This window comes from Gorilla gorilla, chromosome 10 (genome assembly GCF_029281585.2).
Source record: "Gorilla gorilla gorilla isolate KB3781 chromosome 10, NHGRI_mGorGor1-v2.1_pri, whole genome shotgun sequence".
NCBI lineage: Eukaryota > Metazoa > Chordata > Mammalia > Primates > Hominidae > Gorilla > Gorilla gorilla.
The window spans coordinates 28,359,892-28,385,209 of NC_073234.2; the positions used below are offsets into that span (position 1 = coordinate 28,359,892).

General features: G+C 44.2%; 1 protein-coding gene and 1 long non-coding RNA gene across 2 annotated transcripts; one reads left to right on the forward strand and one right to left on the reverse strand.

Moving 5' to 3' along the window:
- Positions 1–25,318, reverse strand: HEBP1 (heme binding protein 1). The gene is made up of 4 exons (XM_004052760.4): positions 24,199–25,318; positions 14,369–14,507; positions 12,274–12,454; positions 1–603 (listed from the first exon to the last, which is right to left on the reverse strand). Exons 1-4 carry the CDS (start codon positions 24,274–24,276, stop codon positions 432–434), a joined length of 570 nt encoding a protein of 189 aa, XP_004052808.1. The 5' UTR covers positions 24,277–25,318; the 3' UTR covers positions 1–431.
- LOC109029243 (uncharacterized) lies at positions 4,949–5,684 on the forward strand. The gene is made up of 2 exons (XR_008670527.1): positions 4,949–5,011; positions 5,123–5,684. It is a non-coding gene; the product is annotated as an uncharacterized lncRNA (long non-coding RNA).

The following is a 25,318-nucleotide window of genomic DNA, read 5'->3' on the forward strand; positions in this document are numbered from 1 at the left end:
TTTAAGTCAATGCCTTTTATTTTTAGTTTTTCTGAAGACAAAGCTCTTATAAGAATCACAGATGAAAGATCAGGCACAAATCACATTTTCCCCCTTAATAACAAAATACAAATCCAATAATTTTAGAAAATCAGTTTTTAGTGACCCAGATGGCTGGAGAAAAGCTTCCAGGATTTTTCTGGTCTACCGCAGAATTTTCTAAATCAATGAAAAGGATGCTGCATATCTTGGCTGTATTATTTCCTACCGTGAGAAAAGAGACTTAGTATATGGAACATGCTTTTTTCAGAAAATTAGCAGTAACTGACTTTGAAGGAAAGTTGGTTAAGTTGGACTTGCAGCTGGAACTTGGGAAGCACTGTCCCCCCCTGACCCCCAAGGAAGGAGACACAGAGGCACACTTCCAGGAAATTCTTGGTTCAGTGGGTCACTCATGTCTTCAACAGCCAGATCTCATTGCGCCGTCCGTAGGGCTTCATGGGAGGGTCATAACCCGTGCAGAAGTAGATGTCCCCCCGGTAGGTGGCTGTGCCCTCCAGGGCAGCACGCAGACGAGTGGCTTGTGCTACGTAGTCTGCTTCCTTGGCATAACCACCAAACTGCCTGGGGGTTCAAGAGCAAGGGCTGGTTATGAAAGGACATGACCTCTGAGAGAGGAGGGATCTTTAGAAAAAAGAAGTCACTCACCATGTTTATTATGACAAGTATGCTAGAGTGGTAAGACTGGGGACTGAGTCACCACTTCCTAGATGGGTTGATTTTACCTCTCTGAGCCTCAGTTTCCTCATCTGAAAAAGGAGATATATTTTCTTTTTCCTCTAGAGTTTTGAGTGTTAAAAGCAGTAATGGACGTGAAAAACTCTAATGTGGGGCCTGAAACAGTAGCTGAGTATAAACGTGAGCCTCCCTTTCTTTCCTGAAATACCCAAGGGGACAGCAGGTTTGCTTTCCCAAAGGCCAAGCCTTCACCCTTTTCTCTGGCTCCCTCTACTGCCCGGCTGTACCTCTTTTCTGCTGCTCTGTCACCACCTCTGGAAGGAGGAAGTCTACAGGGGACTTTGGGCAGAGCTGCAGTGAGTATGGTGGCTAATGCCCCTTCCACAGCAGAGCAGCTCTAGTGACTGAGTTCATCACAGCAGTGACTTGTAGCAGCTTCATTTAAAAACAGAGCTAGGCTAGCCTGGGCAACACAAGACCCTGTGTCAAAAAAAAAAACAAAAAACAAAAAACAAACAAAAACTAAAAAAGTAAAAAACTCAGAGCTAACAAAGGCAAAGACCCAAGGAAGACTTGGGAGGGCCCCACGCAAGCTTTAAACATGCCCCAAATAAAGAAATCACTTCTCATAAATCCTTTCTTCTGCTCAAATCATGAAAGCCTTCTTTTTCTAGTAAGGAAAGAGACTGTTCCTAAATCTGGTATTTCTTTTGATGGCAGAAATTGGGGACAGAGAAGCAATAAAGCCTTTCTTTTCAAGATTATTATTCTCTCCCTTACGTCATCTGCTTCTGTTCCAAAATTCGTCTTGTAGCCTACCCTAAATATACCACTCTAAATCTGGGTTGCACTAAAATTTTTATTAGAGTCAAGTACATCCCGATTTCTAATGAGCTGTATGACTCAAAAGTCTGAATTTGCACCAGGCCAAGATTAGGCCAAATAATGCATTATTTTTGGTGGAGTCCTCTGAATCATGCTTTGCTCTTTTACAAGTGGTTAGTCATGCTGGACAAGCATTCAGCATGTTGATTGCAGCGTCACTGATGTGAACACCCAGGATGTTTTCTGTAATGGATTGGTTGTTCCAATGTCTAGACAACAGCTACAGAACATGGATGAAACTGAGACCAATTTTGAATAGCAGAGGCTTGATTCTTCAAATATATTGAAGAGATTATAAGGGAGAAGAAGAAAGTTGGGCTCTAGCTTCACTGAGGTTCCAATGAGAGGAAACTGGGTTAGTAGACAGACAACGAACATCCAGGAAAGACTTTTTTCAGGCAATAAGAGCCTGTAAGACACTGGAGTTTTTTATGAACCATGTCTTTAGATGGAGAACCATTTGTCTGAAATGAATCAAGTGCTGGAGGTGGAAGCAGGTGTTGAGTGCTCTCTGCACCCCCTACTTGTGCTGTGACACTGAACTGTTCTCTAGGAAAAGGGACAATGTTGGCTCTTTAAATACTGATTTTGGAAAGCTCCAAAGGAGTGGTCCTCAAATGTCTTCCTTCATCAGTTAGAGGCAAAATGGCTAGTGTGTGCTCAAATCCTAGTGCTGCCCTTTCTAGGTCTTAAGCTAATTCTAAAATTTCTCAAATCTTCAGGTTTTTCAGTGGTAAAATGGGGATAGTGATAACATCAATCTTCAAAGGCTACTGTAAAGATTAAAGGAGAAAAGACTATGCAAACTGCTCAGCGCAGAGCCTGTCACGCAGTTAGCTGACAACAAACAGTAGCTATTATTGTTACTTGGCAATTTGCTCAGAAGAGCCTTTTAATTCCCTGACTCCAGGGTGAGGGACATGATGGTAATCTAAAGAAATACCATGTAGGTGAGTGTTGTGGTGCATGCCTGTGGTCCCAGCTACTTGGGAGGCTGAGGCAGGAGCACTGATCAAGGCCAGGAGTTGAGGCTGCACTGTGCTATGATCACATCTGTGAATAGCCACTGCATTCCAGCCTGGACAACATAGTGAGACCCTGTCTCCAAAACAAAAACACAAAATACAACTAAAAAAAACATAGTAATATTATGAACTGGCTCAATGAACAATTCTCACTCTCTCAATTAGGCCTATTCTTAAAATGCTTTGTTACCTTGTAACCCCATTCTCTAACCCCATCCCAATCTTCTTCCTATGTTTTACTTTTTCTTTCTTTCTTTTTTAACAGCACTTATCACCTTTTAACATTCTATATAATTTACTCATTAAGTTTATTGTTTATGGTTTGTGTCCTCTGCTAGAATATAGGCTGCACAATGGCAGGATTTTTGTTATTTTTTGGCCACTGATGTACACTGAGCACCTAACACAGTGCCTGAATATGTTGGACCCCTTGGTTAAATGAAAAATTCTGGGCTAAACAATGAAAGTGATGTCTTCAGCCTGATAGAGCTAAAGATGACAGCACTTAGGACCTAGTGAGTGAAGTGGTTACATAAGTTTCACTCACTCATTCACATAATAAACATCTGAGGGGACAGTGGTGGGAACTGAAACAGGAGAAGTGGATCCACTGCAGCCAGATGCGAAGGCCTTGAATGCCATGCTAAAGAGTTTGAACCTCATCCTAGATGCACAGGTAGACCTACGAAAGGGTTTTTTTTTTTTTTTTTTTTTTTTTTTTTTTGAGACAGAGTCTCGCTCTATTACCCAGGCTGGAGTGCAGTGGCGCAATCTCGGCTCATTGCAACCTCTGCCTCCCAGGTTCAAGTGATTCTCCTGCCTTAGCTTCCTGAGTAGCTGGGACTACAGGCACACGCCCAGCTAATTTTTGTATTTTTAGTACAGATGGGGTTTTGCCATATTGGCCAGGCTGGTCTCAAACTCCTGACCTCAGGTGATCCACCCGCCTCAGCCTCCTAAAGTGCTGGGATTACAGGTGTGAGCCACCATGCCTGGCCTGGAAAGGGTTTTAAAGTAGAGGACTGGCACGATCCAACTGTGCTTTGGAAGGATCCCTCTGCTGGCAGTGGAGGGACAGGGGAAATGGCAAGGGGTTGAGAGATGTGGGGCCACCGGAGCCCAGGAACAGCCAAGTGTGAGATGATGAAGGTGGGAGAAAGGCAGATTTGAGAGGTACCCGTATGTGGAGGGAGGTAAGAGAGAGGAAGGAAGAGAGGATTCTCCAGGGCTTCCAGTTAAGCCTCTGGGTAGAAGAAGATGCCGCTAACCAGAATAGGGATTAAAGCCTGAAGAGTAACATTAGGCAGGAGGGGCAGCTGTAGGGGTGTTCATGATTTAGTTTGGGGGGCATATGAATATTAAGGGCCCTCTGTGAAATACATTCATGAAACAATTATTATCTAAATGTGTGTCTGACCATGTAAAAATCTCCTTAGACTTGGGACAGAACTGGAGTCAGAGATACCAATTTGGGAAGGAGAAGGATCTAGTGACAGAAACTTGGGAGTGCCCAGTGGGTAGGTACTGGCTATAATCATGGTAAGAAGTGACATGTGGTAGAGATGTTGTGCAAACAGCAGGCCAGAAGCTTGCTCCTTAGAATCCTAATATCTAAGTGGTGGGTGAAGAAAGAGGACAGGGCAAAGGACAGTGAGAAGGGGCTGAGAAGCAGAAGGAAACCCAGCAGAGAGTGAGATGGAGAATGTCATCATTCAGGGATTCCTAAAATTCACTCCAGGAAAACCCCCAATTCTTTATATTTATTCCCAGGCAGACTGAAATGCTGGTAAGGCAGATAAAATTTTCCCTATTGCTTCATCATAGAATCCTTTTACTGGAAAACAAACAAACTGGGTGGGCTATGGGAACAGATACATGAGTTCTCCTCTCTGCTAATTTAACCAACCACACTGACTCCCATCACAGAACTGCACAAACAAACCAGAAACCGAACCCTACCGGGAACCCCCTGGTGTACGAAGGGAGCCTAGCTCTGGCTGACTCTGCTTGTGTTCACAGACACTTTGCCTCATTGGTTCGTGCCTCAGCTTCCAATCTGGACATGGAGCACAATAACAGTGGGCCCACTGCTCTCCAAATTCATGCGCGCACTTGAAGGTGAGTTAAGAAATGCTCATAAAGTGCTTTGGGCCCCTAAAAGAAAGAAACGTGAAGTCTATACATTATCTTTGTAAGCCTGTGAATATGTCTTTATCTATAAATGCCTCATCTTGAAAGAAGCTCTCCTCCAGGGCAGTGTTTTATCTCACCCAATGTCAGAGCTCAGTATTCTGAATAAAGAATTTGGTTACCATGGGAACTGAGGAATCTCAAACATACACACACCCCTGCTTCCAGAAACACAAAAGGAGCTGACTCAAAAGGTCTGGAAGAGTTAGAAAGGGGAAAGATGACACAAGCAATAGTGAAGGCTAGTGGAGGGAAGCGGGGCTTTCGTCCAAGGAAGCAAAAAATCATAATGTATTATTTTTTAGGGAGTGTCTGGTGCAGGCATGCAGGGAGGAAGAATGACTCTGAGCTTGACCATTCAACTTTGAAACTTTAACATCAATGGATCAGCACACACTGGTGTACGGTCTGCTATGCATGCAGCCCTGTGCTAGGCAAAAGAAGTATCAGACCAGGAACTGACAGCCTCACTGCAACAGGAAGAGAGGCTTCACACAATAAGCGTTTCATTCAACCCGGCTGGACCTGTGCTTATTGAGTTGAACATCACTGAGCACAAAATGCAAGCCAGACACCATAAGAGCTGTAAGGATGATAAAGATGTCTTTCTACCCTCGAGAGCTCTAAGTGTGGTCAGGAGAGAAACACATGCAAAGATTATGCTGGCTGGAAGGAAATGCTGGAATGAAGGTGGAAGGTACATCCAGAATGTTCTGGGGGTGAGGAATAGCGAATGATGGGTTCTGACTTAGAACATGAAGGGAAGGTATTAAGAAAGAGGTGATATTAAGCATTTATTGAGCATCTCTAGTTTTTTTGTGTATGTGACCTCGTTTGGAAATACAGTATCTCTTCTTGATGCTGGCAGTGAACAGTATGACAACCTTCTGTCCTCACAGAGCTTCCAACAAACAGAGGCTGTGGAGGGTTGAGAGGAGCTGGGGACATATGAGCAAAGGTCTGGAAGTGGATGTTGTGTCCAGGGTGGGAGGCATGTTGGGTGGTGGTGGGTGGGATGCTCTGAGATCAGGTTGACATGGGAGTGGTGCTATGTGTGGAGGGTGGTCAGTGCCATCACAGGGCATTTTTACTAGGCTTTACTGCCTGGTCAAACATTTGGCACCCAAAGTTGATCCACCCTCTCCTAGTGGAAATGAAGCATCTCATTACTAACTGGGCTTTTGTTCAAACACCAACATCTGGTTAGATGGGCCTGAGGCCCCCAACCAGAGCTGAGCAGCCTCTGGGGAGGCTCAGTTTCTGAGCAAAGACAGGCGATGTGATCAGTCCTGTGCCTTAGGCAGGTGGTGATAAAAGGACACTTTAGAAGGGTCAGAAATGGGAGAGCTGGAAGCCAATGCCATGGCAATCATTTGCGCAAGAGATGATGAAGACCTGTGTAGATGGAAGGGAAGGAAGGGACAGCTGGGAGCTGACCAGGATGAGCCAATAATTAGATGCAGAAGTGAAGGAGTCAGAATGACATTGGAACAGGGTGGGTAGGAGGAGGGAGGGGACCATCAATAAGACAGACAACACAGAAAGGGATCTGATTTTGCGTGGAAATCTGCGTTGTGTTTTGGACATGCTGATTTGGGAGATACTTGAGGTGGTGATGCCTCCTGGGAGCTGGAAATATAAGGCTGGTGCCTAGGAGAGAAGGCAGCACGAGACGTGTTGACCCGGGCATCATCTATAGAGAAACAGCCTGAAGCCCCTGCCTGGTGGGAGTTTATAAAAGACTTACGGGATAACTGACAGCTATCGGGAGAGAAAATGGTGATTAATTAGGCTGAGACACAGAATCTTATCATTAGCAAGGCTTTTGGATGTGACGTGGCTTAAATATTAGAGATATTTAATAAATGTTTGTCAAATCAAACCAAACTTCCCACCTAGTGCAAATGTCACATGGCATAAGTGTCACCCGTCTATCCAGATGGCACTTGAATTCTTCCAGGGGCAAGGACATTACCTCATGATGTCCATTTTACTGTTAGACACCTAAAATAGTTCCTGGTACAGAGTAAGTGAACAAGGAATCCACTATCTTTTGAATGAAGGAATGAACGAGTGGGTAAATCACATTGTCTCAGGCTCCATGCTGAGTCTGATGGGATGACAAGACATTCAGGGGAGACAGACAGAGGTTAGGCTGGAAAGTTACCAACACACTGGTGACAGCTGAAGCTATGATGGGGACCAAGATCTTTATGGGAGAGAGCAGAGAGAGAGGAGCACAGGAGAGGCAAGGATGAAGCTCTTTTGTTCATGTATCCATTCACCAACTTGTTTTTGTTTTTTGTTTAGAGAAGGGGTCTCATTATGTTGCCCAGGCTGGTCTCAAACTCCTAAGCTCAGGTGGTCCACCTGCCTTGGCCTCCCAAAGTACTAGAATTACAGATGTCAGCCACTGTGACGGCCAATTCAACAGCTTCTTATTGAACACTTGTTATATTCTAGCCAAAGGCCCTGCCCTTGGGAAGCTTGCATTCTAGTGGGGAGAGGGCAATAAATAAATGAGCAGATAGAGATATATAATGCAATTGATTATAAGTGAAGCAAAGCAAAATAAAGCTGGATAAGAGGACAGAAAAGGACAGGGTGCTATTTTCAATAGAACGGCTGGGCAAGGCCCCTTTTAATTAAAGTGAGGGGGCAAAGCAGGGTGCTAAGACTGAAAACCCTTGGTCCCAACTTCCTGTGGTTACAAACAGGGTTGAATTATCTAGGAACATGGGCAAACACTGGTCTGTAAATCTCCTAAGTGGTAATGTGGGAACCCCCTAAGAGTTTAGCAGTTGAGCTCTTTCTTCCAAACTTCTCTTTCTCTAGGCGGAACTTCCCAAGCTGCCAATGGCCTCCATTGGGGCCTGGTCATTTAGAGGGAAAAATGACATCAGCAACCTAGGTGCTGACAGCTGACAAAGTTCTTTCAAATGCACAATGAAACCGGCTTTCGCAATCATGCCTTAGAAATCTTATTTTATAGATGAGAAAACTGAGGCTCAGAAAGATTAAACAACTTGCTGCAAGTTACAAAATTCATAATTATTGGAGTTGAGTTTCTAACCTAAGTGTATCTGCAGTAACTTTGACTTTTTTATTGTTAATTCTAATAAAACTTGATCAAATTCTCAAAGGGAGGTGAAGTTAGGAGGAGGAGAATAGGCTAACATTTACTGAGTGTCTACCTCATGTCTAGGATTGAGTAGGTATTTACAGGTATTATCATATTTTATCCTCACAACACCATAAAAGCTAGGTACTCATGCCCATCTTACAGATGAGGAAACTGAGGTACAGTGAGGCTGGCAATATACCAAAAGTCCTATGGCCACTGAATGATGAACTGGGTTGGAGCATAGGTTACCATGAAAATAAACTCCTGGTTTCCAACTTTTTCCTTTATATCTAGACATTTCATTTAAACCGTGAAAGTTTCATTAAGACCATCAAACTTCTCCTGCTGTTGGTCCCTATTGAGAACCTGGTGCTGAAATGAGCTGAAAAGGGCAAACTCTAACCTAAGTGCACAGAGAAAGGACAGTAGTCTGGAATGTTGCTGCTGGTCTAAGTGTGAGGATAATTCTATTGCCTCTTGTGAATACTAAACATATTCTGATAGTGCTATTTTTTTCACAGCATTCTATTCATCTAAAAGCACCAGTAATTAACGATGCTAATAAATGTGTAATCCCTTTGTAAACATCTCTTCACAAGGTCATAAAGAAGGAAGACTGAATGAAGGACGCCAGGCTTTCATTTTAGAATTAATTTTGTCATTGAATGCACTCACTGCATTATTTGATAGAGTACTTTTGCATTTGAAGTAGTACATTTGCCTTCTACCATCTCATTAACATTGCTTTCAACAGAATCAGAAATAACACAAATCACTGCAGGGTAATTTTGAATGCTCATTTGACTATGCCGTGACATCAAGTGGCGAGTTGAGGAATGATCATATGCTGTGTGAGAACTCCATGTTAAAAATTCCATGGAGCCAGGCTAGACACCACATGTGGCACTTTCAGCTGTTTAGATTTCAGAGAATTAAAAGGAAATGGTCACCGACCTGCCTTTGATAGTACCCTTATACCCCTTCCCACCATAAGAAACCAGCGTTCCTTAGAGAAATGGCTAATTCTAGCTCTAGGGCAAGAAATGCTAAGATGTGCTCAAAACATCTCATTATCCCTGAAAGCCAGGGAGCCATCAACGACTACTGGAGCTGTGTCAAAAGGACCAACAAACCAACTTGAAGAGGCTCCCGCTGGCCAACAGTGGGGCAATTAGAGCATCAATAAGAATAATATCTGTAACAAACTGAAACGTATCAAATATGTTTAAATTCATATGTTTATGATTACACTCAAAAAACGAAGATGCAGACCACTTCACCTTGAGGATGTTACAGAATGAAATTATCATTCTGAAAACTGGTAAATAAAGAGAAGGTATCAAGCAAGCATGTATCTGGCTTTTTCTATATGAAATAAAGGAAGCCAAGTAGTAAACGAGGGGAAGTTTCTCTTTACCGAAATACTGCAGGTAAGAAAAGAAGAAGGAGAAACAGAGAACATTATCATTTTATGGCCTCTAATGGAACAAGACATCTAGGCAATGATGAACTATGGTCACCAACATCACTCAATCAGGGACAATCAGACGCTGTGGGCCCCTGAAGGAAGTAAACACCACCACCTAGGAAATATCCTCACCAAAACTTCAAAAACTTGAATCTGATCAAGTCTTTAGTTTCAACTACTAATTTACAGGCAATACGGGGCTCAGAGGGATGTGGTAAAATGTCACAGAAATATAATCAGCAAAATCCAGTACAGATAATAATAAGACAAATGATCCACAGATGGAAAGGAAGAATGTAAAGTTGTGTTGGTAAAGAAATTCACAGATTAATAAAAGCTTAAAAATGTACCATCAGCCAGATGTGGTTGTGTGCAACTGTAGTACCAGCTACTTGAGAGGCTGAGGTGGGAGGATTACCTGAGCCCAGAAGTTTGAGGCTGCAGTGAGCTATGATCACACCACTGCACTGCAGCCTGGGCAACAGAGCAAGGCCTTGTCTCAACAAAAAAAAAAAAAAAAAAGAAAGTACTACAAAACCTTACTTGGATCCAGATTCTAACAAAATATTAAAAAAAATGATGGCCAGGCGTGGTGGCTCATGCCTGTAATCCTAGCACTTTGGGATGCTGAGGCAGGTGGATCACAAAGTCAGGTGTTCAAGACCAGCCTGGCCAAGATGGTGAAACCCTGTCTCTACTAAAAAACTACAAATATTAGGCACAGTGGCAGGTTCCTGTAATCCTAGCTACTTGGGAGGCTGAGGCAGGAGAACTGCTTGAACACGGGCAGCAGAGGTTGCAGTGAGCCGAGATCGCACCACTGCACTCCAGCCTGGGCAACAGAGAGAGACTCCATCGAAAAAGAAAAAAAAAAAAGTAATGGGGGAAATCTGAGCATTGAATATTTTATATTACAAATTAATGAATTACCATTGAAATTTCAGAAAAAATAAGGTATCGTGATTATATTTTAAAAAAATCTTCAGTAATTACCTGAAATATTTATGAATGAAATAATATAATGTCTGGAATTTGCCTAAAAATAATCCAGGGTAGGGCTGGGTGAATGCTGTGAAGATACACATGACACAGAATTGGCCTTGAGCTGATTGTTGCTGTAGGTAGGGGATGGGCACATATGATTTCATGATCTTATATGCTTCTACCTTTCTATAAGTTTGAAAATTCCCATACTAAAAAGTTAAAGACAAAAGAAAAAAAATTATATCCACTCATTACTCAGGGTCTGGTAAAACAAATGATCAGAAACTAGCCCCATCTGCTTGAAGTCTTAATGTGAACTGATTCAATCATGTCTATCTCATTCCTTATGAAATAAGAATGAACAGACAGAAGGGGTAATTGCCAAAACCTGCTTCAGGTCATAAACATTAGGTAACACACAAATAGTATCTTAGTAAATATTGAAAGATATTTAACAATAATCCTATAAGGTTACATTACATGCACACACACACACATCATATATAGGTGGTTATATTATCAGCACTTAACAAATGCAAAAGCTAAGTCTTAAAGTGGCTAACTTCCCAAGCATCATCCTGCTAGTAAGCAGTAGAGCTGGAATTCAAATAAAATACAAGTTCATTTTATTATACCTGCTGCTTCCCAAACACAGGAAATAGAATGGAAAAGACAAGCAGACATCTAACCCAGGGCACAAGATTTAAGGAGGCGCTCACTCTTGGTCCCCATCCTGCACTTGGACAGCTGTGAGAGTGAGTGCTTCCTTAAATGCTGCACCCAAGGTGCATCTCCACCCTAGGAAAAGATATTGTTAAGTTACTTTGCTTTCTCCACACCCTCTGAAGGGAAGCTGGGAAGTCTGAATGAGGACTGCAAGACAAGCACAGGAGCTGAGGCTCCGGTGCCAGCTCCCAGCTGCATTACATTCACTGTCCTCTGGGGGGCCCTGCAGTCACCTGGCCTAGGACTACACACAGCAGTGAAACTCACATTCTCAGAACATTCACACAGCTCCGGGGAAAATGGTCCCACCATCAGGTTCAGGGTTGCAGCAGGGCAGCCAAGTTTGAAGGTCCCTGAAGTGGACCAATACTCAGTCCAGTGCAATATTATATGTATGTGAATTTTTCATGAGGTTGCTCCTGAGCAGAGCCAAACCACCTATGGTTACTTCTGGTGAAGATCCTGGTCTTCCCTTGAGCCTGGTTTGGTGCCTGTCACATGGGAGGATTTTAACAAATGTGAGGAGTCATCAATGATCTAGAAGACTTGGTTTCTGAGGGCAGTTTGGAGCACAAGAGATAGAAACTAGTAACCATTTGCACCTGCTATTCTCTACAGTCAAGGGAAAATGACCCCACATGAAGTCCTGGAAACAGGACCAGGATGACAAGAGAATAGATGTGTGCTCTGCTCAAAGGACTACCGTCCAGGAACAACAAGGAGGATGGAAGCCCAGCTCTAGCAAATGCTCCCTGCTCTCTGGCATTCAAAGGGAGTGTGGGGTAGAAATCAGGTATTCCTCAGCCCTTTATGCTTCCCATGTGTCCACGAATCCAGACCATGGCTTGACTTAAGATATTTGCTGAGTCTCCTAGAACCCTGCTATGGCTAATGTAGACATTCATTGTAAGCTTAAGCAAAGCTTAAGCTCGTCCCATCAATTTGGCAACTGGCCAAGGCATTTATTCTGATAAAATGCAAATGTGTGTGTGCTGCAGCCTGAAGAAATTAAAATGAGAAACTATTAGGATTCAGCATTTCCTACTTAATTCAGCAACCATAAAAATTTGACGCGAATGCTTGCCAGAAGTGATGCAAGGAGTGGTACGGGAATCAAGCGCCACCCATGGATGCCTGAAGGATTGTCTCCTTACGTGGAATAGACAGTGATGCCTTCCCGTTCCTCAATCTTAACGCTTTTGTCACTGGGAGCTGGTGGGTCGCTTTGAAATTGGTTTGGAATCCGGAACCAGACTTTTAGTTTCTTCTGCAGAGAGCCATCTTCATTGGGGAACACAGCAAAGGAAATAGGGACTGTCATCCCCATCCCAATTCCTGAAAACACAAAAGCACAGAGTGAGGCAGAGATCAGAGACAGAGCTTGCTCAGGGCTGTGGAAGACACATTAGTTCCATTCGTCTTTCAAAGTGGTATGTTTTTGTTCTTGAAATTAACAATGAACATTTCAAGTGTTAAAAATACAGAAATACATGAACACCTGTTATTTGTATATGCTGTTGGTAGGAGTATAGTGGTACAACTCTAAAAAATGATTTGGCAATATATATCAAGACTGTAGATTATCAGTCTCTCTCTCTCTCTCTCTCTCTCTCTCTCTCTCTCTCTCTCTCTTTCTTTCTTCTGACAGTCTTGCTCTGTTGCCCAGGCTGGAGTGCAGTGGCATGATCTCGGCTTACTGCAAACTCTGCCTCCTGGGTTCCTGGGTTCAGCCTTCTGAGTAGATGGGATTACAGGCGTGCGCCACCACACCCAGCTTATTTTTGTAGTTTTAGTAGAGATGGGGTTTTGCCATGTTGGCCAGGCTCGTCTTAAACTCCTACCTCAAGTGATTTGCCCATCTTGGCCTCCCAAAGTGCTGGGATTACAGGTGTGAGCCACCATGCCTAGCCAGTATTTAATTACTGCCTATTTAAAACATCAATCTAAAATATGGAAAAGGCTATAGGTAGTAAGATATTCATTACGGCAGAATTATAAATTCTGTTCAAAACAGGAATATGTGTAAATTACAGACACATGATACAATATAATGTAGCTAGGAATTATGCTTAAGAAGACTCTGGTACTAGTGGAAAATAATTATGAAATAATAACTAACAGAAGCAGGATATGTAATTATAGGAACACTAAGATTACATTAAAAAGCCCTAAAAAATATATTCAAAAGACAACACTGATTGTATTGAATGGGGGAATTAGGGAATACTGTTTTGTTATTTTCAAGGTTTTCTTTAGTGAGTTTTATAATTCTTATACACATTTTCATTTAAAAAAATGTTAAGACAGTGTTAAGAAGGAAAAGATTTCTTCCTGACCTCCTACAGGTTAACGTATCTTCCAAAGCCTGACTACTTTAGTCCTGGTAAATTTTTTTTTTTTAAAGCAAGTGTTTTAAGTAAGTAAAGGAATAAAAGAATGGTTACTCAATAGACAGGGCAGCTCCTAGTAAATGTTATTAAGGCTAATACATGTTTTTAGCTCTCTAAATTATCAGCTTGAGAAATATCCTAAAAATTAAACACATCTCTTTTTTTTCCCCTTGCTTTCTGACCCATTTTTGTTTTGCAGTGATTCCAAAATGCTACCCAAATTAGAGGGCTTCTCACGAGTCAAACTCATTTTTAAATATGGTTTACATCTAACAGGTACACCTTTCATGAGACTTCAGGCTTATCATTTTAAAAGTAGAGAGGTGGCCAGCATGAACTGCCAAGTTTTTAACAGCAGGATGGCCTAAGAATTCTCAGACCCTTCATTTGCCAGACAGGGTCTGGAACCTTACTGCTCACTGAGCCTCAGGACCCAGCAGAATCTGAGCTACCAGGGGCTGACTCTGGGGATCTCCAGCCTGATGCTGGCCTTGCTTTGTGCTGTAGCTCAGCTTACTGTGGGCACACGCCACCTAGTCAACCAATCCAAAGACATAATAAGCACTGCAGGGTTAAAAAAAAAATAGAGCATATGGTCCCACACCTGGGAGTGAAGCAGGAACTTGGAGATATTAAGCAGGGATGCCTTCAAGTGAGGGACAGACTGGGCTGATACCAGAGTGGTTTCCCCACATTCCTGCAATAAACTGCTTGTTCACACAGTGCAGGAGGTTCACAGGTCACTGAAACAGGTCACTACAGGTGCCTTGTAGCCCTTCACTTGCGTTTACCACTGATGAAGTGAGACCTTGCAAAGCTGGTCCCCGAGACCAGAGCCACGTCCTGCAGGGGTACTCACCCTTGTCATTGGTGCCCCCCGCATACTTTGCGACCTTGGGCATTGCTTCCCGTAGAGCCTCATCTACAGGCTTATCTGTCACTTCTACTGTGGCAAATTTGCCGCCTTCACAGGCCCTTTCTTCATAGGAGACTTCTTCCTAGAGAGAGAGAAGGTACAGTGTTTAAGAGGTACAAAGTAGCAACTTGTGATGTCTCTAGAAACAGTAACAGAGGGCTAAAAAACTTTCCTTGGTGGGTATGGCCATAGAGCAGAAGGGACAGGCCTGAGTACGAAGGGCCATGAGAAATAGATTCTGGGATTCTTGTAGAGACAACATCCAAAGCAGGAAAATCTTATACATTATATTCTTGGGGAGATAAGAGAAGATATTGCATCCTGAAAACCAGAATGCTACAAAAATGGAACATTCAGAGAGCAAAAGAGCTCTCAGAAATTAAAAATCTGATAACAGAGAAGAAAAATTCAGTAAACAGGTTGGAAGATAAAGTTAAACAAATAGGAGATTCAGAAAAAAAATACAGATAAACTTAGAAGGGAGGAAACAAAAAATACAACGATGACAATCCAACAAAACTGTGAAGCTCCCAAAATTAGGCTCATTCTAGTAGGAGGACTGCAGTTCAAGGAATCAGAGTTCATTTGTCCCTTGGCCTCCTTGGGGGATTGGATCCAGGACCTCTATGGATACCAAAATCCATGGATGCTCAAGTCCCTGATATAAAATGGTGTAGTATTTTGCATATAACCCACACACATCCTCTTACATACTTTAAATCATCTCTACATTACTTATAATACTTAACACAATGTAAAAGCCAAGCAAATAGTTGCTATTCTGTGTACACACACACACACACACACACACACACAAACACACACACATATATTTTATTTATTTATTTATTTTTGAGACAGTGTTTCACTCTGTCACCCAGGCTGGTGTGCAGTGGTATGATCATGGCTCACTAGCTTCGACCTCCTGAGCTCAAGCGATCCTCCTACTTAGGCTTCCTGAGTAAGTGGGACCGCAGGTGCATACCACCATGCCCTGCTAATTAAAAAAAAAAATTTTTTTTTTTTTTGGTAGAGTCTCCCTATGTTGTCCAGGCTGGTGTCAAACTCCTGGGCTCAAGCAATCCTCCTGTCTTGGCTTCCCAGTGTTGGCATTATAGGCATGAGCCACAATTGAAACTGCCTTTGCAAAAATTATAACTGAGGAAATTATGACAGTGAAAGAAATCAGACTTCACTGATTCTATCTTGTTTCTAACCCTTAAGCTGTCCTTGTGGGATTCCTGGGCTTAGGCCGAACTAATTGTAGGAAGGAATTCAGTTTGTGGCTTGACTCTGAAAGAAAATTGGTAACAGCCCATTCCCAATAAGACCCCCTTCTTGCCTGGGGTCCAGTCTGACTTTGCAGGGCTAACAAATTAGCTACAAGATTAGAAATTACAATTTAGAGGTCATGCAGCCTCTGGCTCCAAGAGTCTGAACCTCCTCAAATTGCTCCTGGGGATAACATCACTATTGTAAAACCTAAGATCAGTGCTTGAGATATTTTCCAGACCCTGTACTCGATGGATCAGCTGACACCACTCAGACCAGTAATCTGGCCCAACCAGTTCTGCCATTGCACCGAGGAACAGAAGACAGCAAGAAAAACCTAACTTGGCATCCCCCATGATTCCATCTCCAACCTGACCAATCAGCACTCCCCACTCCCCAAGCCACTACCTGCCAAATTATCTTTAAAAACTCTCATCCCTGAATGCTCAGGGAGACTGATTTGAGTAATAACAAAACTCCGGTCTCCCGCAGAGCCAGCTCTGCGTGAATTACTCTTTCTCCATTACAATTCCCCTGTCTTGATAAATTGGTTCTATCTAGGCAGCAGGCAAGGTGAACCCACTGGGCAGTTACACCACGCCTGGCCTCTGCTGTTGATTTATGTATTTTTTATTGCTGTATTGCTATTATTATTTTTTGAATATTTTCCATCTGTGGTTGGTTGAATCGTGGATCCAGAACCCACAGACAGGAAGGGCTGACTGTAGTTCTGTTCGCACCGTGCTCCCAGACACAGCATATCCTCTCCCTAACTCTTGTCTCACTAAATCACAGCCTCCCAATCTGCTTAATGCTCAGCTCCACTGTCTCTTTTCACATAAATCCTTCTTTCATCTCCCCATCACCACTTTCTGCATTGAGGCCCTGTCCTTGGACTGTCCTTTGCCTGGTGTTTACTCATTATGGACCCCCACAGCTCTCCTTCAGTACATCTCCTGCTCCTTGCCACGTGATTGCTCACATAATTTAATTTTGTATTCCTGGACATACTGTAAGGCAGTGTTCTTCACACTTTGAAAAAAAATCACAATCGACAAGAAGGAAAGCATTTTTTACAGCCTGTCTTATCATGAATATACACATAGTTAAAGTTTCACAAAGTAATGCTTTACCCTTATGGATGAGATGCATCCTGGTTTTTTTTTTTTTGTTCCTTCCCCTATCCTGTTTTCTTCTCTTCTACTCTACTGGAGTGAATTTTATTCTATCCCATTAGAAGAAGGAAAGTTGGTCTATGTTAATTTTACCATCTGGTAATGAAACATTATTATAGTTTTAACAATCTGCAATAAAGCCTTTATGGGCAGAAACTATACCACAGAGCTTTACATGTGAGAAGTGCAACAGATATTTATTTGATTAAGGTGCTGTCTCTCCTAACAATGATTATGAAAAACAGACACATGGTAGGGAACCTGGCTGCCCTAGACTGGTCAAATAGGTTTTCATATAATATCCTAGACTGAAGATTCACAACTAGGGAAGAGGGTGTGACTCCCAGGGGGACAGAAGGTGTCTCTGGAGGAAGGCAGGACTGTACGGCTGTGAGTGGCAAGTGTAGTCTCAATGAGCATATTTAATATTTATTTTATTTTTGAGACAGAGTCTTGCTCTGTCACCCGGGCTGGAGTGCAGTGGTGTGATCTCTGCTAACAGCAACCTTCACCTCCCAGGTTCAAGTGATTCTTCTGCCTCAGCCTCACAAGTAGCTGAGACTACAGGCGAACGCCACCACTGCCAGCTAATTTTTGTGTTTTTAGTAGAGATGGGGTTTTGCCACATTGGACAGACTGGTCTTGAACTCCTGACCTCAGGTGTTCTGCCCACCTCGGCCTCCCAAAGTGCTGGGATTACAGGTATGAGCCACTGTGCCCAGACTTAATATTGTAATTTTAACCCTGAGTGCCAAGTTTGTACTTAAATCCCCCTTCATGTGGGGTAGAGGAAATTGCGCCAGACCAGGAATCATGAGGCAGCAAGTCAGCCTTGACTGTGGGGCACCGTGCTGAATCATTCTGAGGCTGCTGTGAAGCCCTCCATCTGGTGAATCTGACACTTCCAAAGAGCCTTCAGTAGCAAACTGTTAAGTAAACTTAGGGTGTTTTGCTCTTTCTGTTGCTGCAGAGAATTCCAGAACTCCCCTTTCATTTGAGAGCGCACCTACCCTTGGCACTTGTAATGTTTTAAATTCCAGAAACACTATCCTGTGAATCACAGAAGTTCAGAACCTAAAATGGTTTTTAAAGTTTACCTAATCTAACTAATTTTATCAAGGAGAAAATGAAGAACCAGAGAGACTAAGTTGCTCAAAGTGACGTAACTACTGAATGGTGAAACTGAAACAAAAATTCCAGTTCCCAAACTCTAGTCTACTCCAGTCTAATACTCATTGCAAGGTTCTCTAAAGCTATGGGGGGTGAAGTGAGCATTTAAACCTCTCTTTCTTTCCTTTATCCTCCTTTCTTTCCTCTCTCTTTCTTTTTCTCTTTCATTTCTTCCTCCCTCCCTCCCTCCCTCCCTTCCTTTCTTCCTTCCTTCCTTCCTTCCTCTCTCTCTCTCTCTTTCTTTCTCTTTCTTACAGGGTCTCATGGTTGCTCAAGCTGGAGTGCAGTGGTACAATCTTGGCTCACTGTAACTTCAGCCTACTGGGCTCACTGTGAGTACAAATATTACAAATAGTTGTGGCTGGAGCAAAGACTGTCAAGCAGGACACAAAAAAGGTGTTCTGGCAGGGGCCAGATCTCAGAAGAACTCAGAGGCTGTTGTGGGAGTTGGATTTTGTAACCATTAGTCCAGTGATGGTGATTTGATAGCAAGCCAGGTCATCTACTCTAAATTAGTTCAACTGACATTTGTGACCTAAACATAGGATTTTGCAAGTATGTCTGGGTCTTGAATGGAGGGTCTCTGCAGCAGAAAAGAGATCTATAAAATGGCACGAGCAAGCTGTGCTCTTGGCCTGTTCTCCAGGCACAAAGTCCACAGCAAGGAAAGAAAGGCTGCCAAGAAGGGACTCCAGCTTGACTCGGAGAGCCAAGTCCCCCATGATACACCTATCATCCTTCAAGGCTTGGCTCAACTTCACCACCTCCTCCTCCTGAGTGATCCCTCCTTTCTAGGAACCCCTAAAGTCAGATAACTCTAGAGCTGGAAGGGGTCTCATGTGTCCATCAGTTCATCTCCTCCTGATACAGATGAGCAAACTGTCCATTGGGTAGTTGGGCACACAGGTCTGGAGCTCAGCAGGGGACTGGCATAGAGGTGTAAATTTGGGAGTCATCAGCATAAGGGGAGACTAGAGCTGTGAATGAGGTTGGGATTGTCCAGAGAGCATATATAGGGCACTCTACACCAATCTAACTGTGTTAATTAATCCGCTGCCTAAAGGCATTCATTCACCAAGTTCTTAACCTGCCCTTGATGATGCAGGCACCACTGAGCTTCTACCTACTTTGCCAGCCACACTCACAGCACCTGCTCTGCAGCTTTCTGCTGTTTCCTTTGATGCCATGGTCATTTCCACGCCAGGGCCTCTGTGTCTGCTGCTCCCTCTCCCTGGAGCATTCTCCTCCTGCCTTTGCCTGGTGTCTCCCTATTCATCTAACAGGCTCCAACCTAAAAGTTACTTCCTCAGAGAGGATCCTGACTTAAAATAGGTTCCCTGTGATATTCTTACCCACCCTGTACTTTCATAACACAATACTTATTGTAATTACAATTAAATGATGTGTTAAACTCCCACCTCCACCCACAAGCCCCACAGGGTAAGGACTGCTTCTCTTGTTCACCGCTGTATCTCTCTGTACGTAGACGTACCATGCCTTGCGTATTGTAGGCACTCTACAAATATTTGTGAGAAAGAGATGCAGAGTAAAACCTAGTTTTACTCTAATGACAAGGAATACAAGAGCCATAATAGATGGGCAGAGAGATGAGGACCTCGTCTAATAGGATCTCCTGGAGAAAAGCTGGGCCACAATGTATCAAACCAGTTCTAGTGCAGGGATCACTTGTTTTCATAGCATCTGTATCCATAACCACTCATTTGAACCACGGGACCACTGTGAAAATTCAGGCTTGAGAGATGGAATTGTAAAACTATTCTACTTCTCCAGGGAGCTCTATTTAAATGTATTTAACCAGAATTCTCTACTGCTGTAGAGAATAAGGCAGCTACGTTAATACAGTCTTGATTCTTAAAATTTAACATCTTTAGTGCATTTGCTTGTGACATGGAACACAATAGTAGCCCTCCTTCACCCCATCTCCATTAGTCTATGCTCCCAATCAGTTCCTAGATGGAGATTTTGGCCTGTGGCTACAAAAACCAATTTTCAACATTCAGTGGGAACCTTGGTCAAGTTCAAGTCCCAGACAAAGTTCTAACAAGAACGCCTCTGGCTATGGGATTTGCAAGTCCTTTGAAAGGTCAGTTTTTTTCTTGCCACTTCATGTAGTGGGTATACGTGCTAATGTTGGAAGCCTGCTTTCTCATTACAAGAAAATACTGATCATAACAATTAACCTAACAGAGTACTTTCTATTTGTCTGGTGTTATTTTAAATGCTTTACGTGGATTCATTCATTCAATTTCTCCAATAACCCTGTGAAGAAGTTAGGGCTTTAATCTTCATTTTCAGATGAAACTGGGGAACAAGAGGTTAAGTAACATGCCCAAACTGCAGCGGGTGAATAGTGGAGCCAGGACTCAAAGCCAGGCTATCAGGTCCTAACCTGTGTGCACAGGCCGGACACAAATCTGATTAAGGATGTCAGTTACTAATATCAGTCCTGCCGTGAGCATCCAAAGGCCCACCCAATCCAACACAGAGAGCTGTCTACCCTCCTCCCTCCCTGAGCAATTAAGAAGGCACCTGATAAGGTCTGTGGCAGCACTGGCCTCCCTGCTAAGTACTTGGAATCAGTCCCCAACATCTGGTGAGCCTGAAGCCCATGCTATGTGGGGAATATGGTATGCCATCATTTGCCCAGGAGAGTGGACAATAGTTTCCGACCCAGGCTGTTTCCAGGATAAAATATAATTTCAGGGAGAGGTTCTCTTCAAAAATAATACCCTTATGTTTGTATATTAAAAAAAAAAAGGTTTACAAGTATCTATGCATAATTAATTAATTTCACATTGGCATTGTTATTCTCATCTTAGAGTTGAGGAATTCAAGGGCTCACGGGATGTTACGTAATTTACCCAAACTTTACTGTAAAACTAGGGGGAAGCTAACCATTACCATCTCCAACCAAGTACTAACATTGAACAGTTTTATAATTGGTTATCTCATTTGAACTTCAAAACAATCTATTAATATATGAACTATTATTTTCTTCCACAATCAGCTTCAGAGGGGCTAAGTTGGCCTGTGACCACACAGCTAGAAAGAATGAAGCTGAGATGAGCACTGATATAATGCTATTACTATATTTGTAGGGTATGTATACTACTTTACAAAATGTTTTCATGGTTTTAAAGAATTTAATACTTACAGTAACTCTGGAAACAGATGGAAAAGATATTTTTATACTCATTTTATAGCTGTAGAAACTGAGGTTCATTTGGGTTAGATGATTTGCTTTAGCCTGGTACCAATATCCCATATGGCCCCATATTCCCATCAAACACTGAGAGAAGATGCTTATTAGGGAGTTCTCCTTATCCCAGAGGCCCCAAATTAATGGCAAGTGACACTGTATCAATAAGAGTCAAACAGGAAACAGAAACTACTGGAGTATTTAGAGCAGAAGCACTTCGATGCAAGGGATTGGTTGCGCAGATAACAGAGGGGCTGAGATACCAGCAGGGGACAGAGAGGCAACCTAGAGGTTAGTAAGCACCCCAGGAGACACAGAGGGAGAATTACCTGTTACCTAAGTTCAGATACCTAGGTTACTGGGTAGAAGCTAGAATCATGGTGGCCTGTGTAGTGGAAGCCAAAGCCACAGAGAAGCTCCTAGTAGTATGGATCTGATGGGGTGGAGAAGGAGGAGAAAGACTCTGGTTTCTCCCTTTTTATCTCCCAGTAGAGACTCCCACTGAGCAGACGTAGCTGGGCGCCGGCTGACATCTGGCTTGGGAAACAGGCCGAATGGGTCAGCTTCCACTCCACAGGAAGACAGCAGAGCAGGGAATGGGTGAGGAAGAAATCTGAGGGCACAGGCCACGAACCAGCCCAGACCCCTCTCCGCCTGTGTGGGCCATCATCATTAACCCAAAAAGACAAAGCAAGCCCCATTCCATGACAAAAGCAAGAACACATGGATTCTTAAAGCGTTAGAATCACAGGAGCCTTCATCAGGGCTGTTAGCAGAAAGGCTGTGGTTCTGAGTAGGGCAACTACTTGATGGGGAGGCCAGTGATGCTGCAGACCATATCAGGTGCCTTTTTCATTGCCCAGGGAGGCGGATAGACAGCTCTCTGTGTTGGCTTGGGTGGGTCCTTTGGATGCTCACAGCAGGACTGATATTAATAACTGGCATCCTTATTGCATTTGTGTCCAGCCTATGCACAACTATGTCAGTTTCCCTACTCAAAATCACAGCCTCACTCCTAATACTCCCTATTCCTCACTCCCCTTCCCTGCTTGCTTTTCTTCACAGCACTGATCACTATCTGATCCATGATACATTTTATTTGTTCATTAGCCGATAAAACATAAGTTCCATGAGGGCAGAGAATTTTGCTGGTTTTAATCTTTTATCCCATTGCCTAGAAGAGTGCCTCGCACATAGCACTCAAAAAACAGTTTTTGTCGAATTAATTTTAAATTGGGTGATTTCGCTAAGAATCTGGATATATGGTTTTCCTTAAGAATTTGGCAACACTGTTTCATATATCACTGCATAGCAACAAGTGGCTGGAACTGCAGTTGAGAGATGGGGACCTGAGTTCACTCTCTGATTTGCCTCAGTCCCCACTATGCCTTATAGTCTAAAACAGCCAGCTTCATCCATTTCCATTACCTGCCTGGCTGCTGCAGGTATTCAAATGTGGGACCTCTGATCAGGGCTAAACTGTTCATTCTACATAGAGCTGGGGAAACGGAGATAAGAACAGGTGAAAGGTCTTTGGTTGTCAAAGAGTTCAGATTAGAGTCTAATTGAGGGCTTTCGTGATATGAAGATCATTGTACTAGGTATCAGAACTTGGCCCCCAGGCAATACAGTCCTTTCACAAATGAGGCATCGTATTGGGAGCTCTGTATACAGCTGCACTGTTTAAACTACCTGTCCACCAGGAGATTATAATCTAGCAGCACTCTCCTTGTTTTCAGGAGTGCAGTCCAGTTAGCCCATGTTAGCACTGATATAAATTTGGGGGAAGACAGCAATTATGCTCTTCTCACTCATTCTGTATTCTAGGTACCCAACTCCAGCGGATCTAACTGGCCAAAAGCGGTGGTATAGCTCTGGGCCTTTGTGCATGCTCTTCTCTGTTGTGTGCACTCCTGCACATCCCTGAGGCCCAGCTCAAGACGCTCCACTGAAGTCCCCATCATAGCCCCCTGGCAGAATTGACTGCCCCTGTGCTCCCTGCGTAGCGCATTTATATCTATTCTGCACAGATCTTGTTCTTTTACACAGTAGTCCCCCTTATCTATAGTAGATACCTTCCAAGCCCCCCAGTGGATACCTGAAACGGTGGACAAAACTGAACCCTGTATCTACTGTTTTTTCCTATACATACATACCTATGATATAGTTTAACTTTATCAATTAGGCACAGTAAGAGATGAACAACAATAATAAAATACAGCAATTATAACAATATGCCAGCATTGCTAAGCTTGCACTTTGGGGCCATTACTAAGTAAAATAAGGGTTACTTGAATACCGCCACGGTCGATCCGATCACCAAGCTAGCTACTAAGTGACTAAGGGCGGGTACTAGAGATAGGAGGCTGACCTTGGACAAAGGGGCATTCCGGTCCCAGGAATCAAGATTTCATCCTGCTACGCAGAATGGCCGGAAACTTAAAACTTAGGACTTCTGTATTTCTGGAATTTTCCATTTACTAGTTATGGACAGCAGCTGACCACAGGTAACTGAAATCGCGGATAAAGGGGGCTACTATCCGCAGTTCTCTAGTACCTGGGAGTTTCTTTCGACACTCATTTCTGCAACCGAGTGTCTCTCAACAAATCAAACTGTTCGGAATGTTTCGAATATTTTAAACGAAAGAATGCATTCAACAGGCAGTGCCCAACTCCCCAAGTTGGGATTCTCTCCTTGGATCAGTCTCTCCTGTTTACCCCCGTCCTCTCACCACCGGCTGCAGGGGGACCTCTCACTCCTTTCCTTCCCAGTCCAAATGCTGGGCGGTGGAGAGCCGCACTCGCGACAGACACCAGAACGCACCTTCGATAGCACATTCCTGCCCCACCTGCCCCTCAGCACCCGCTGCAGCCCCGACGAGGGTGGGGGTGGGAGGCAGCAATCCTTCAGGTCCTCGGCAGCCCTGCGGGCCTACCTTGTCCCCTTTGCTTAGGACCTGCCAAGGCCACGTCTCTACGCTTCCGAACAGCGAGTTCTTGATCATGCCCAACATGTTGTAGCCGAGACGCTCCCGACGCACGGGAGGACGTGGGGTGGCGGGGGCGACGGAGTACCACGGGCAGCGACCACCGGCGGCAGGGCGGCAGGGCGGCAGGGCGGCAGGGCGGCAGGGCGGCAGGGCGGCAGGGCGGCAGGGCGGCACGGCGGCAGGGCGGCGAGATGGCGAGGCGAGAGGCGGGGCTAGAGGGCGGGGCGGCAATTCAGCCGGGCGGTGAGGCAAGGGGGCGGGACGGCGAGGTGAAGGGGCGGAGAGAGAGGGCGGGGCGGCGAGGCGAGGGGGCGGAGAGAGGGCGGGTCAGTGATGCGAAGGGCGGGCAGCAAGCAGGGCAGCAGGGCAGCAGTGCAGCAGTGCAGCAGTGCAGCAGTGCAGCAGTGCGGTGAGGCGAGGGCTCGAGGCGGCTAAGCAAGGGGTGGGCCCGCCGTGGCGAGCCGCTGGGCCGTGTTCCGCCTCCTTTCGGGCTTTCCGCGGGTGTCTGGGGAGGGAACCCGGCAGCGGGCCTCAGGCCGTTCCCCTCCGCAGACCCCTTCTCTTATTCTGAGTCTAACCTATCCGCTGGGGCCCTGGAAAGCGATGCCTGGAGTGGCTTTAGGCAGCGGTGGTGGGGAACGTCCTCTCTCAGGTGCCTGGGCTCCAACCTCCGAGCCCCGGGTTGCTCACGCTTCTCCGGTCCTCTACCCGAAGGCTCGATCCCGCTGGTACAGCGGCGGCCAGGCTCCCTGTCTTGGTAGCCGTCCCTCTACCCCCGCCCCATGACCTCTTCTAGACCATTGAAAGAGCATCCAAACCACTTTCCTGCTGCCACTCTTTCCTACCATCCCTCTAAATCAGTTTCCAGGTGACTTTTCTAAGCGTGGCTTTTCTCGTTCACTCCTATTCAAAAATCTTCTCACCAATTTTGTCACCATTTACTCAGCTGAGTGCCTGCTTTCTGTCAAGTATTTTACCAATAAATCTCTACTCCACACACCACCGACAAGAAATATTTTGGAGCCATTTAAAAAGGAGGAAACGGAAGCTTCTGCCGCTGCCTGAT